This window comes from Papilio xuthus, unplaced genomic scaffold (assembly GCF_000836235.2).
Source record: "Papilio xuthus unplaced genomic scaffold, Pxut_1.1 DF824888.1, whole genome shotgun sequence".
In the NCBI taxonomy this organism is placed as follows: domain Eukaryota; kingdom Metazoa; phylum Arthropoda; class Insecta; order Lepidoptera; family Papilionidae; genus Papilio; species Papilio xuthus.
Window position 1 is genome coordinate 1,325,325 of NW_013533761.1, and position 13,667 is coordinate 1,338,991.

Sequence of the window (13,667 nt, forward strand, 5' to 3'; positions counted from 1 at the left end):
GAAATTCGAAACTCGTACACACATTGCTACAAGTTTCATTGACCGCTCACTTTATTATATCTACTTAGAATAAAATACTATTTGAACTATCTATTTTTAGGCAATCTATGATCTAATTTTGGATGTTTACCTTAACCATTAAATTATTGTGATTAATCGTACGGTATTCTTTAGGACGTCTGAAAAGGTAAGATGGCCTTATAATAAAATTATTCATAATATATATTTTTGCTTGTACCGTTATATGATTAACCAGTGGGTTTCTGAGACTAAATTCCCCGTTTAAAACATATTGTTATAGGCCATGGATTATAGGTTACATATGTTAGGCCCACAGTAATGTAACAAATTTTAACTTTGGAATTGGACACTGGGTAGTACAAACTGGGACCAGTAAAAAGCTTAAGCTAAAATATCACTCTTTTCCAAGTATGTTTAATGCAAGATTTAATTAACACTGTTTAAGATACTTACGAAATGACATTTGAACTCAAAATTATTATCACAATGGTTCTATAGGAGAAAGTAATTTATTAAATCCCACGACATTGTAATTAAGTACTTTAAATGTTACTACTTATTATAGTTAAAAGTTGTCGGAGCTTTGAAACTAAAACATAAAACTTTCCAGTTAAATAATTCCAGACTGTTTAGAAAGTATAACTCCAGCCTTTTTAATTATATTTTCTATTCATATTGGACCTTTTTAATACCTCTTTTTAACTTTATCTGAACCCTTAGGCACTACCTATCCTTCCAAGAGTTACTAGAATTTAACACTTTCACTGCCAATATGATAATAAAGTGTTAACACGCTCAGTGCCACTATAACTTTTAGGATATCTTCAATAAGGTTTTTTTTTCATATTTTAATAATTAAAACATAGGAAATTGTAAAATATACATTTATTATATAATATTACATATTAAAAATATGTCAAAGTTCACTTAAGATTTATTTTTCGTTTTAAATTTTTGAATAGGCTTTGCAGACTTTGTTTCTTTATTCTTGTTTTTGTTATTGATTTGTCCGATTTTTTTCTTTTTCTTCATTTTATTTTTCAACTTCTTTGAAACTTCCAACTGTACTTTTTCAGTAACATTTTGTTCGTTCTTACTAACTACAGTAGGATTGGGTTTTTTATTTTTGTTCTTTTTATTTTTCTTACCTTTCTTTTTAGGACTTTGTGTGTTACCAGAATTTGTGGAATCTTTTGACAAATTTTGTTGTTTTTCATTCTGGGCTTTTCCTGTTTCATCCGTTTTATCAATATTTAAATTTTCGTTAACATTTGACGTTTTTTCTTGTGCTTCATTTGCCGTGCCTTTTTGTTTATTTTTCTTGTTTTTCTTTTTCTTTCCCTCAACACTAACTTCTGCTTTTTCTTCTATTTCATCACTAATAACAATTTTATACATTTTTAAATAATTACTCTATCTTTATTCATTTTTAAAGTGACATTATATAGAAGGTGTAAACTAGATATGAAATTATGACTGCTATGAACTATTGGCCGGATTTATGAAGTAACTAAGTAACTAGCTATCGGCCATGACTCCGTCAGCGCTGAATTAAAAAAAAAAGTAATTAGTAGCCTATGTGTTCTGCCAGACTGTGTTCTATGTCTATGTTTAATTTCAGCGAGATCCCTGCAACTGCAATGGAGATATCTTCTAACAAACATCCCATCATTCCAACAACCCATCCATACATTCATATTTAATATGAGTAAGAAGCAGATTAATAAATTTACCTTTTGTCTTCCTTAGCTTTTTTCTTTTTCTGTGGCTCTTTTGTATCTGTTGGTGCCGGCCTTTTCATTGGACCATTAGTTTTATTGGTTTGATCCTCTTTTTCTTCCGATGTACTTGCATCACCATTCTCTGTAGCGACTTTCTCACCATCCACTTCTTCTTCATCATCTTCATCTTTAAATGGTTCCGGCTTGAAATAAAAAAAAACAATGATTATATTAAAAAAATACATGAAATAAAATAAAAAATTTAACAAAATGTTACTTACAATGACATTAGAGAACTTTTTGAGCTTTGCAACGAAAAATCCATCCATATTATGTGTATGCGGATAGAATCTTCTCGTCAATTTCAATGATGGATGGAACCTATGATGTCTATATTTCACGAAACCCTCAGTTCCAAAATCTAAACCGGTCGGTACTAATTTAACATTACGTCGTTTCAAAGCATGATTTACCACCCATTCATTTTCTTCGGGTAAAATGGAACATGTCGAGTACACTATGTATCCCCCTGTACTTGATTTAGCATTGCAACAGTCTATAGCGGCTAATAACAACTGTCTTTGAAGATTAAAACATCTTTGAATATCTTTCTGATCTTTTGTTGTTTTCACACTGGGATCTTTAGCGATAACACCTGTCCCTGTACACGGAGCATCCAACAAAACCCTATCAAAGCCTTTTATTACATTAGGGAATTGCCGTCCATCATAGTTACAAACTACGGCATTCACAACACCCAATCTGTGAAAGTTTCCTACAACAGCTTTCGTGCGATCTTTATTTGCATCATTTGCGAATAAGGCTCCGGTATTTTTCATGATCGCCGCAATATGTGATGCTTTGCCACCTGGTGCTGCACACATGTCTAAAATCCTTTCATTTTCTTGTGGTGCAAGTGCCATAACGGGCAAGAAACTTGAAGCTCCTTGAAGTATATAATGACCAGCTAAATATTCAGGAGTTGCACCGATAGGAACCGTTGAACTGTATATTACTAAGCCCACTTTACTCCATTTACCAACAGGGTCCAAATTGACACCTCTGTTGATTAATGCCTGTGCCAAATCTCGTCTTCTTGTTTTAAGACTATTAGTACGTATAGTAACAGGTCTCGACATTTCACTTGCTTCTAAAAATTCCACAAGTTCTTGTACTGGGAATATTTGCATGAGAATTTCCATTAAAAACTCATTATAGCTGTAATACGTACATAAATCTTTCAGAAGCAACTCAGTGTATTCACACCGAGACTTGCCTTCCTGCTTCAAACGGTTAAAGTCACCCAACACAGTAACTATATCCTTAATTCTTTGATGTATATCTTGTAGACTGGTTGGATTTTGCAATTCCTCCTCTGTGGGAAATGCAAAGACATCTTGTTTGGCAATGTTCAGTTGCATTTCTTCATCAGCTAATTTCTGGTTTAACTTTTGCTTCTTTTTGAGTTTCAAATTAGCTTTTTCAATTGGCAACATATCATCATCCTCTTTGTCATCACCATCTTTACCATCCCCTTCACTGGAATCAGAGTCATAAGCCATCTTTGGTGCGTCATCATCACTTTCTAAGCCATTTTCACCAGCATTCTCATTGTCAGAATCTTCAAATAAATCATCCAGTTTTCCAACCTTAAAACAAAACAACAGATACAATAAAAATGCAGTCAGTACTCTCAACATTTTAAAAAGCTACAACAGTTCATCTCTCCTTAATACAGTCAACCTGGATAAACAAAAGTCCAAGGGACTACAATATTTTTCTTGCTCATCAAGGTTTCTCGCTTATCCAGGTTTAACTATACAAATATTTAACATTAGTTTCTTCACTGTATAATACAATGAGATAGCAATGACTCTTCCATTCATTCTACATCTTTGATCAAATCAAGCAAGTATACCTTAAATTTTAACTGTATGATTGAAATTCATTCATTAATTTATAGTTGTTAATATAATTATAGTACCTTATAGTTTTCTTTGCCACCGGATTCTTTTTCATTGTCTTCTTCAACTTCTTCATTATCATCACTGTCTTCTTTACCAGAACCAGAATCAAGTTCAGAGCCAGACTCTTCATCACTCTCACTGACTGGTTTTTCCACTTTACTCTTTGTTTTAGTAGGTTTCTTTAATTTTAACCATTCTTTATTTTCATCAGTAAAGCCTAAAAATAAACATATAATGAGTACATTATTAAGTGAAATCTTTGTACCCTTTTTTAAGAAAATTGGAAGAAAGGATGAACACAAAATTAAAATTAAAGTGACAAATGCATAGAGTTATTTTTAATTAAAAGTAAAATAAATTACAACCGTAACTTCATCTACACAGAATTAAAAAAAACTGAATTACTAGCCTATGTGCTCATTCACACTATGTTCTACATCCCCCATTCTATAAATACTATCATACAAACATTCACAATTATAATATTATTAAGATATACAATTTTTCAATAAATAGTCAACATATAGTCAAAAGTAACAAAACAATTAAACTGAAATGAGTTCTCACCTCCTTTGACTTCTTCATCATTAGAAATGTCATCTTCACTCATTTCTTTTTTCTCATCCTGGTTAACATTCTTCTTTGCTTGTTTAGCAGCTTTCTTTTTTTCAACTAATTGAGCTTTTTTCTTTAACCGTCGGGCTACTCTCTGCTTTTGTCTGTGACTCAATTTCTTTGTCTCACTTTCATCTTCAACTGAAATATTAATACAATATGATGAAGTCATTACGGAAGTAAACTACCAAATTAAGGAGTTTAATAATTAAGAAGAATGTCACTTCATGAGTGAACATTTTTAGGAAGTTAATCTAGAAGATAAATTAATTAGTTCTTATAAGGAAATAATGAGAAAGGGTAATGTGGAAATAATGAGAAGATGTAAAGGAGGAGGGGACTAATAGGAAGGGAAATACTCTCTTTCCATGCATCCCCTGCTACATTGATTAAACTTAGGCAATACATCTGCAATTGCAGACGTAATCTAATCCATGGGTAGCGTTCGCTTTGCTATTCCGGCGAATTCGGGTGACAACATGCTCGTTCTTATAACATTAAAAAGCCTTTAACCTAGAGTTCCTATTTTTTATGTATATTGCCTTATATTTAACAAACCATATTTGATAATAATGTAAAATATTTATACTTACGAAGCTCTTTTCTAAAAATTGGATCGGGCTGTTTACGGGCTTTCCTACCCGGTCCTTTCTTAACTTTCTTGGTTTCGTCGAATTTTGCTTTACGTCCCATCTTAATGCATGCCACGTGGTTTCCTGATTGTTTATGATAAAAGCATAAGTTTTATTTAAAATACTTAACTATTCGTGATATTTACATCAGGCAAACACCACGCTTTCACTTAAGAAACACGTGCCGGGAGAAGGAAAGACGTTGTCGTTGTCAATTTTTGACATTAACATTTACAAAGAGTAAAATGTAACGACAAAAAATGAGTTAACCATAATACCTAAATTCCAAAATGAAATTAGAGAAAAAGTAAAAAAAAAAGACAAAGTGTATGCACAACTACCACTTAAAACAAATTACAAAAGGTACAGTCAGACTTTATATTCTTGAGTTAAGTTCCTGTGATGAACTTGGTAGCCATTTTATTTGCAAACTTTTTTTCTACAATCCTCATTTTTTTTAAGTCAAAATAGCAAAACAGTTCTGTTTATTTGGCGTATCTTTTAAAATGGTCAAAGCAATTTTGAAGCCATGTTAACATTCGAAAAAAGATTCAATAATATCCTATTTATCTCAATAGTTTATGAAACTAATTCTTGTGCTTTAATTTCGAAACTTTAAAATCAACTATAGATAATATGTCAACCAGGAAACTACTTTTTTTACTTACTTGAAAAATATGCTAAACAAGATGTTTATTGGTGGCGATAAGATCATAAAATTTTACTCTGTCATCCAGAATAAAGTCATAAAGATATGACCTAAAGGTCTATGTTACCAGGTCATAAAATTAAAAAAAAAGTCAGAGACAGCAGAACCAGAACAATTTTAAACAAGTGTCAGTGTCATGTTTATATTGATGTGATAGTATGACACTCAGCTGAAAAATTGAAATTTTATTATATTTTGCTAAAAGCAGTCGCCTGTTATTTATAAGTTTTAAAAAATAGTAAAAATGGAAAAATTGTGATAATGTGTGTCATGTTTAATTTTCCTGAAAGATAGTCAATAAAATAATGTTATTCTGTAAAGGTTATTCATTGGGTTTAAATATTAATTTATTGCGACGCACCCTAATTTGGTAAAGGATTATACTTTGTTATATTGATAAAAATTACGTGTCGTAACCATTTAAGTGCTGGTTTGCGTAAAATACCTATAAGATTTTTTCTTCCCAAAGTTTTCAGGGTCATCACATAAATAGATATGAAGGCAACAAGTCAAGTATTCATTGTCAGTGTCAAGTCACGGGCCAACAAAGTCGAAACTTTTTCAGCTTTTCTAAGCCCAGTCGCAAAAGAGAATATACTGGAAGGCAACTTGTAGGGTAAGATTTTTATAATAGTATAACCACACTTATTAATTTTTTTTAAACCCGAAAAAACAACATTTTGTCAAATGTAAATATCACATATAAAAATCTCCTGTATATAATTTCGATATTAAAATCCAATCTCTGTGTCACTACAATTATGTTAATGTGTTTAATATAGTATAAAATATGTATTAGCATAATTGTTCATAACCCCTTTATGCATTAATTTTCAAACACTGCTGTATTGGGTCTTAAAATAAACATGTTCTCTCTATAACTACTTGTTATATTTTAAAGTCTTTGTTTTTATTTTATAAAATTAATGTAATTGCAATTGCTTACTTTTAACTTGTTTCAGATATTCCATGGATCAGATGTTTGAAGTTGTATCAGATGTAGAAAATTATTATAAATTTGTCCCATGGTGTAAACAATCCATTGTGTTAATGCGAGGACCTGGACACCTTAAAGCAGACTTGATTGTTGGTTTCCCACCAATAAATGAAAGTTATACATCTAATGTTACCTTAGTAAAACCATATTTAGTGAGGGCTGAATGCATGGATGGCAGGTTATTCAATCATATGTTAACTTTATGGAGATTTAGTCCTGGGTTAAAAAGAGAACAACAGTCCTGTGTAGTAGATTTTCAGATATCTTTTGAATTTAGATCAGCCCTTCATTCTCAACTGTCAAATTTATTTTTTGATCAAGTTGCAAGACAAATGGAAGGCGCTTTTATTCGTGAGGCGGGAAAAAGACATGGTCCTGCTACAATGCAGCCAAAGAATTTACTACTTAATAACCAAACTCTAAAAAGTTGACAATAATTGTCAAAATTCATAGTGAAATTACAAAGTTTGTATTTATTTTCTAGTTAATTAATTTGAAACATTATTTATTAAAATTCCGACATAGAAGCAAAGCTTCATGAAATAATAAAAAAATACTTAAAAGTAAAAATTGTTTAATTACATTTGACCACACTGAGATATTGTCACTGGTATTTTGGGTTTATTGTTAGGTCCTGTTGGTACATTTTCTATTTTTCTCATAACTAATAATCCATCAATAACTCGTCCGAATACAACATGTTTATTATCTAAAAAGTTGCATTTTGCACAAGTAATAAAAAATTGACACCCATTGGTATCTTTACCACTGTTAGCCATTGAAAGAAGGCCTGGTGAATCATGTTTTAATGCAAAATTTTCATCTGCAAATGTACTTCCTCCATAAATACTCATTACACCAGTGCCATCACCCTATAAAAAGAAAAAGAGACTTGTAAAAAATATTTCAAAGAATGCAATAGGTAGATTTAACTAAGACTTACATTTACAAAGTCACCACCCTGTATCATGAAATCCTTGATTACTCTATGAAATGTAGCTCCCTTATATCCCAATGGAACTCCATCCCTTCTATATTCGCCTGTACAAAACTCTCTGAAGTTTTCACTAGTTTTTGGTACAACATCGGCAAACAACTCGAAAATCATTCTACCAATTTCCTGACAACAAAAAAGAACCTTTGAGGTTATTACAGTTAACAAATCAACACAGTTTCTTTGAGTCATGCAATGCTTGTTAGCCAAACTTAAAGTATACTTACAGTTGTCCCGACTGTGACATCAAAAAAAACTACAGGATTATTTGGATTTCTAAGTTGAGATTGAATTTGGTTCCAAGTAGGCATTTTGGACAAATGATAACTAATGGGTTATCGTTTGTTTGTATCCTGCTAAGTTTCAAAACTTATACAACGATTTCCTCATCAGATATAATAAATTATAAAAACACAGACGCTAGGTTACTGGTTTAATTGTATTTTAGTTCTGTTTAGTTTGTTTACAAAGTTTGAAAATCCACACCACAATGGACAGTTTTTGAAGTTGACATTGACATTTTTTGTCCTAAAGTATTTTTTTTTAATAAATGATAAAAAAAAAAAATTTCAAATTATTTCAAGAAGTTTTGTAAAAATAACATTTATCAAGTACAAATCAAAATCATTATTTAAGTTTATCTTATTAAATGGCTTTGAGAAAAGCCTTTAAACTTTGGTACATGCTCTTGCTGTGTCTATGACATTGACATTTGACAAGTGAAAACAACATTTTCGTTTCTATAATAAATGGTCGTAAAATAAACTTAAAATTTCTTTACATCTATAAATTAAAAACCTATATAAATTAGTATCATATAAAATCGAAAACCCGTGATATGTACTTTCTGTCACCGATACAGTATGGAATCTGAGGTTATAGATTATTATGAAATCTTACAATGTGATAGAAATGCAACATTGGAAGAGCTTAAAAGAAATTATCAACGTCTTGCATTAACTTGTCATCCAGATAAGAAGATCTCAAGTGAAGATAACGAGAATTTCCTTAATATTCAAAAGGCTTGGACAGTTTTAAGAGACCCTCAGTCCCGGAAAGAATATGATGCCTTGCTTTCTTGTGAAGAGCATCGTGAGTTGCTACTGTATGACTCAATATCAGTACCAGATCTGAACTACAACAGTTGTAGTAGTGTTTATACATATCAGTGTAGATGTGGGGGATTGTATTCTGTAACCAGTAGTGAATTAGTGCCACCTAAAACTTATGTGGAGTGTAATGAATGTTCGCTTTCAATACAAATTGATGTACCTTCTTAACAAATTTAGTGGCACAAACTTTCTTAAGGAGTTCATTTTCATACCAAAAAACTGGTATGGATTGCACTGAATTTCAATGTTGAATTGTTAGTTGTAAGTTTTAATTCTATAAGTAAATAATGTAAATAAATGTTAAAATAATAATATATAATTGTGGCATTTTCATTACCATTATACCGACTGCCTTACCTTATTTACTTACTTACCTTACACATACTTTTGGGGGCCAATGTGGGGCTTGCATCAACTAAAACACCGATGTAGTCACAAACAGTGGTAGAGCCCGCTTTAACATCTTCGCACGAATCGGCCCGGCTCGCCTGGTGAAATACCACGACCACACAGAAGACAGGCGTGAAGTGGAAGCAATTCCGCGTTTCGTCTGATGAGTGTGCGTCCCGGAGGCCAAAATTAGTCCTCTTTCCCTTCCCACCCTTTTTCTTATTATATAAGGAAAGGATGGGAAGTGGAAGTGGACTTTCCCGATGAGAGAATGCATGAAAAGGGAAAATATTTTCTTTCTATGCATCCTCTCCTCCGTCGATTAAAGGTAGGCAACGCATATGCAATTGCGTATGTCTATGGGCAACGGTCGCTTCGCTATTTCAGCGATTTCAGGTGACCGCTCGCTCGTTTGCCACCTTATGATATAAAAAAAAAAAAAAAACGGTGCTAAAAAGGGGTGGTGGGATCTGGGTTCAGAATACAACAGCCACTAGCTAATTTATAAAGCACTTATGTTTGAGTTAGAACTTAAAAGCATTCTAGTTATTTTCAATGAATCTGTTAATGAATTATGAAAAATTATAAGTCTGCTTATGTTTTTGTTGTAATTACTAAATAGCTGTCTTGCAATAGGTTTTATTTTGTGGAATGATTCAATAAAAAAAACATAGATGTTTAATAATACCATTTATTTTAATGGTTAGGCTTAGTACATAAATATATAATTTTGACAACATTAAATTATCATAATCATGGTTAACTTTATGTAAAGATGACTCATAACCTAAGGTACATATTTTGTACAACTTATTAATAGGATACATCCGAAGCAATCGTAGAGGAAAATAAATTACTAGCATTATATATAAATTTCGAGTGAACTTGAATAATTCTTTGTTTACAAGAATAATTCTTTATGTTAAAAGATCTAAGGCTATCACATTGCAAATCGTAATTCCGCACGAATTTTGTATTTTACAAATAATTGGCAAGAAACTAAAAGAACAAAAATTAAATACATCAATAAATTCTTTTATTTATATCTATAGAGAGTGAAGGAATAGAGAGATACTTAAACGAAAACAATATAGCCAGTTTTAAAGAAATTTGAATCAATTTGCCATACTACAACGAATAGCAAACTGTCCATGGCCGCCGTCACGGGGCGCCGTGTGCGGGCACGGCGGGGTGAGGGGCGCAGCGCGGCCTCCATACGCACTCCTTGAGATTACAACTTTTTAATTCACCAATCGTCGGCATTCACGTAGAAAACTGCTTTTCTAAACATTGGGCATACATAAATTATTTACATGCTATTGTGCACAGTTTTGTACTTTTAAATTCACATAAAAATGCGATAGAAGTCCAATAGTTTCTAACACGCACTGCAAGCGGTCGCTCCGCCGCAAACACTTCAGCATAGTCTCACTTTGTTCACACATCTGTCCATGAAATTCTTCTTCCTCTTGGTCTGCGTGGCAGCGTCTGAAGGCGTAGGCAAAGGGATTCTTTCGTGCGTCTCGTCTGCATCTAAAATTCCTTCGCAGCTTCGACATCTGCGGGACATCTTCTCGCTGTCTGTCAGTCTCTCGGGCAGGCTGTGCAAAGCCTTGGCGGGGGAAGATTTTGATGTGTTGCAACTACTAGGCAATTGTTCACAACTCTGGGAAGTCCTCTGCGAAGCTTTTTCTAAAGAAGATTGACGACTTCTCCGTGGTCTGAAAAGAAATTTTGCTTAATTTTTTGTACTGTTTTCTTTTAAACATTTTGAAATTGGAATGAGGATGCTCTCAGCATTGGAATATTTGCAATAATTACCGTGTAGGCGGTGTGGGCGGCAGCGTGAGCGGCGGGCGGTGCAGGGCGTGTGCGGGGTCTAGTCAGTCGGTCTTGTCGCTGGCGCGGCTCTCGCAGGAGGCCATGCGCTGGTAGCTGGGCGGACCGCGACCGATGGACGCCGTGCCGGGCGTCGCCACGTCGCCGCGACCTCGCAGACCGCCTTCCAGACGAGTGGCGAGGTTCGACTTGCCACGGAGGAAACTGGAAAACAATCAATGTTAATAACGCACTAAATATAACAGTATGAATTTAAAGCATTGTAAGAATTGTATACTGATAAAATTATATTTACTTGGTGCAATTTGATTTTTTTTTGGCAAATACCTTCAAATCAATTATTAGACCAATATTTATTTACTTAATGAATATGTCAATACCTTTCGAGTTTCTCGACGCAGGCGTCCTGGTAGTCGTGTATCCAGCGCACTCCGTTGAAGTGGCAGACGGCGCGCATGTCCTCGGGCAGCTCCTCGGGCTCCGGCCACTCGAAGTTGTCTATGATGGGCACGATGTTGCACTGCGACTGTAACGCCGCCACTATCTCCTGTACCAATACAACACACAATTAATACATAACAAAACTATCTTTTATTTAGTTTAATAACTTTTATTCTAATGCAAAAAGAAGTAAGAAATAAAAACTAAATAAGTAATTTTTTTTAAATTGTAACCACGAAGATCTTATTTTAAAATATACAGAATAATATAAATTTTGTATAATTGTGACAATAATGTACGTACCCGATGAACCCAGTCTTTTTGCTCTGTGTCATGCTTACACCTTTCTAGAGCGTTGGGTGTTAGCACTAATAGGAAGTTTTTGGCGTGACTTATGCTCTGCAGCAGGTTGTTGTCAAACTTGCCCGCCTCCAGCCGCTCCACATCAATAAACACCGTAAACCCTCGCAGCTGCAGGTGGACCTTTAATAGACTCGCCAACTGCGAACCATTCGACCGTCTGTAGCTCACGAAAACGTCCAGATTCTTCTCCATGTTTTCCTCACCTTTGCTTGGTAATGTACTTTCGTATACTGCAATCAAACAGATTATATCAATTATAGAGTGGACATTCCAATCATTTGCCTGCAAACAATTTAGTCTAAATTAGTAAAGTAAACATTTGTGGCAAACAAATGGTATTGAAACTCAGGCATATCAAATTAGACTTAATACCTAGTGGTAGCAAAAAAAGACGTGGATTATTTGTGTTGTCCTGTCTATTGATACATGTTGAATGTCTGCAGTTATGGTGTGAAATAATACGTGTAAAGTGAATAATGCTATGTAAAGTCTTGTATAGTGACTTATTTAAGGTGGAATTACACTATGTCCACATCAGGAACGCTGTAAGACATGTAAAGAGAAAAGATTTATGTCAATTGACAGTCCATTCTCAGTCCGAACTATCCTAATAAAAAAATATTCTATTTATACACGATAAATTATTAGAAATTCGAGAGCATTAACCGTAAATTACAACAAACTTATTTCTCATTATATTTTGATTATAAATAGAATACAATTTAAAAATAAAACCAATGTCCGTGACTTGTTGAAGAGAGGTTAGTCATACTCATTTAAATCTTGGCACACCTCTGTTGTTCTACTCTAAATCTATTAGCAAAATATATTTTATGCATCACCTTTTTCCCAATATTTTTGAGTTTAATAGTAAATTATTGCGCTTTGAAAGTCACGAAACCCTGATAACATGATGATTTAGATCTTCTAAAACTCTTTAGTTTATTTTTACTACGTAATAATATTTGAGAAAAATAAAAAAGTTTTTGAATAATAAATAAATACATTCACTAATAATAAATCAAAAGTCTTTGTAAGATTTTATGTCATAAAATATCGTAGGGTTTAATTTATTTGAGTAGATAAGAACATTAATTTTACGATCGATTAGTGTGGGCGACATGGCCACGGCAAAAGCAATTGTACAGCATTGCGCAATACTTAAGTTATTTACGTAGCTTTGACTAAGCGAATGATATAAGCACAAATATAAATATATTATGTCTGGTTAATTTATTATCTGTCTTAATTTATATTTAAACGAATAATCGTCTGTTCCTGAGATCAAAATTTTAATACACGTTATCTGTTTTTTATATAGATATTTTAGTCTCAGAAACCCAGGGTAAGAAATTTTCAGTTTTAAATTAAAAAAAGGAAATCATTGATTTAGTATGCCATGAGTTATTTAGTCACAAGGGATCAGTAAAAGATTAATAGATTGTAAAGATTTATTTCTTAACTAGATTTTTAGGTTATGTCAAGCTATGTCCTGAAAAGCGTACTATTCAGTTGTTCTCACCTCTTATAGCGTTGAGAATCCGTAGCCGATGTATGCTGTTGACGATGTGGCACTCGTTCTCCAGCTGCTCGTCACTGAGCCCCCGCATGGACTCCTTGTCCACGCCTGCATTCAGCATTGAATATGTGTATATTGTGTACTCCGGTCCTATTGACTGAAGGAATTCGTTAAGGCTGCCTGTATCCCGCGAACTGTAGTCCGCCATTTTCTTTAATTGTTGAAGTTCTCTCGTGAATCTGAAATAAGTTTTTTTTAAATAATAATTATTAAATTTATTAAACACTAGCTGTCGCCCACGACTCCGTCTGCGCGTAATTATAAAAAAAACTATTTATAAGTGTTTA

At 33.3% G+C, this 13,667-nt stretch overlaps 5 protein-coding genes across 10 annotated transcripts in view; 2 read left to right on the top strand and 3 right to left on the bottom strand.

Moving 5' to 3' along the window:
- Positions 1-766: 766 nt before the first annotated feature.
- LOC106126974 (25S rRNA (cytosine-C(5))-methyltransferase nop2) lies at positions 767-5,180 on the bottom strand. The gene is made up of 7 exons (XM_013324885.1): positions 4,918-5,180; positions 4,277-4,465; positions 3,727-3,926; positions 2,024-3,391; positions 1,755-1,945; positions 986-1,399; positions 767-785 (listed from the first exon to the last, which is right to left on the bottom strand). The coding sequence occupies exons 1-7, from the start codon at positions 5,015-5,017 to the stop codon at positions 767-769; spliced, it is 2,481 nt and encodes an 826-aa protein (XP_013180339.1). The 5' UTR covers positions 5,018-5,180.
- A 633-nt stretch (positions 5,181-5,813) lies between these two features.
- On the top strand, positions 5,814-7,199 carry LOC106127009 (coenzyme Q-binding protein COQ10 homolog A, mitochondrial). 2 transcript variants are annotated; one of them, XM_013324938.1, is made up of 3 exons: positions 5,814-6,030; positions 6,133-6,281; positions 6,628-7,199. In XM_013324938.1, the coding sequence occupies exons 1-3, from the start codon at positions 5,971-5,973 to the stop codon at positions 7,091-7,093; spliced, it is 675 nt and encodes a 224-aa protein (XP_013180392.1). In that variant the 5' UTR covers positions 5,814-5,970; the 3' UTR covers positions 7,094-7,199. The 2 variants fall into 2 exon arrangements, with proteins under 2 accessions (XP_013180392.1, XP_013180391.1); XM_013324937.1 differs by having other exon boundaries at positions 5,817-6,035; positions 6,135-6,281; positions 6,628-7,198.
- Positions 7,200-7,219: 20 nt separating this feature from the next.
- Positions 7,220-8,118, bottom strand: LOC106127010 (peptidyl-prolyl cis-trans isomerase H). Its single transcript, NM_001312444.1, is given in 3 exon segments — positions 7,220-7,534; positions 7,606-7,782; positions 7,884-8,118. Coding segments are annotated over 3 exon segments (555 nt in total). The 5' UTR covers positions 7,968-8,118; the 3' UTR covers positions 7,220-7,240.
- A 264-nt stretch (positions 8,119-8,382) lies between these two features.
- LOC106127058 (DPH4 homolog) lies at positions 8,383-9,087 on the top strand. The gene has a single exon (XM_013325002.1). The coding sequence runs from the start codon at positions 8,520-8,522 to the stop codon at positions 8,934-8,936; it is 417 nt and encodes a 138-aa protein (XP_013180456.1). The 5' UTR covers positions 8,383-8,519; the 3' UTR covers positions 8,937-9,087.
- Positions 9,088-10,309: 1,222 nt separating this feature from the next.
- Positions 10,310-13,667, bottom strand: part of Sarm (sterile alpha and armadillo motif) — a 56,244-nt gene continuing 52,886 nt past the window's right edge. For all 5 annotated transcript variants that reach the window (XM_013325089.1, XM_013325090.1, XM_013325091.1 and 2 more), the window contains 5 exons: positions 13,324-13,559; positions 11,742-12,031; positions 11,378-11,544; positions 10,980-11,201; positions 10,310-10,879 (listed from right to left, as the gene is read on the bottom strand). In XM_013325089.1, coding sequence (XP_013180543.1) covers positions 11,042-11,201; positions 11,378-11,544; positions 11,742-12,031; positions 13,324-13,559 — 853 coding nt within the window. In that variant the 3' untranslated portion in view covers positions 10,310-10,879; positions 10,980-11,041. The remainder of the gene's footprint in view (positions 10,880-10,979; positions 11,202-11,377; positions 11,545-11,741; positions 12,032-13,323; positions 13,560-13,667) is intronic.

What these genes read in the sequence shown, in the direction of transcription:
- LOC106126974 (XM_013324885.1), bottom strand. Translation starts at nt 5,017, where the DNA reads ATGGGACGTAAAGCAAAATTCGACGAAACCAAGAAAGTTAAGAAAGGA. An exon ending in TGATGAAGAAGTCAAAGGAG is followed by an intron (nt 3,927 to 4,276) that starts GTGAGAACTCAT and finishes GTTTATTTTTAG; the next exon opens with GCTTTACTGATGAAAATAAA. An exon ending in GTGGCAAAGAAAACTATAAG is followed by an intron (nt 3,392 to 3,726) that starts GTACTATAATTA and finishes TTTTGTTTTAAG; the next exon opens with GTTGGAAAACTGGATGATTT.
- LOC106127009 (XM_013324937.1), top strand. Translation starts at nt 5,971, where the DNA reads ATGTTATTCTGTAAAGGTTATTCATTGGGTTTAAATATTAATTTATTG. An exon ending in TTGCGACGCACCCTAATTTG is followed by an intron (nt 6,036 to 6,134) that starts GTAAAGGATTAT and finishes TTCTTCCCAAAG; the next exon opens with TTTTCAGGGTCATCACATAA. An exon ending in ACTGGAAGGCAACTTGTAGG is followed by an intron (nt 6,282 to 6,627) that starts GTAAGATTTTTA and finishes AACTTGTTTCAG; the next exon opens with ATATTCCATGGATCAGATGT.
- LOC106127058 (XM_013325002.1), top strand. Translation starts at nt 8,520, where the DNA reads ATGGAATCTGAGGTTATAGATTATTATGAAATCTTACAATGTGATAGA.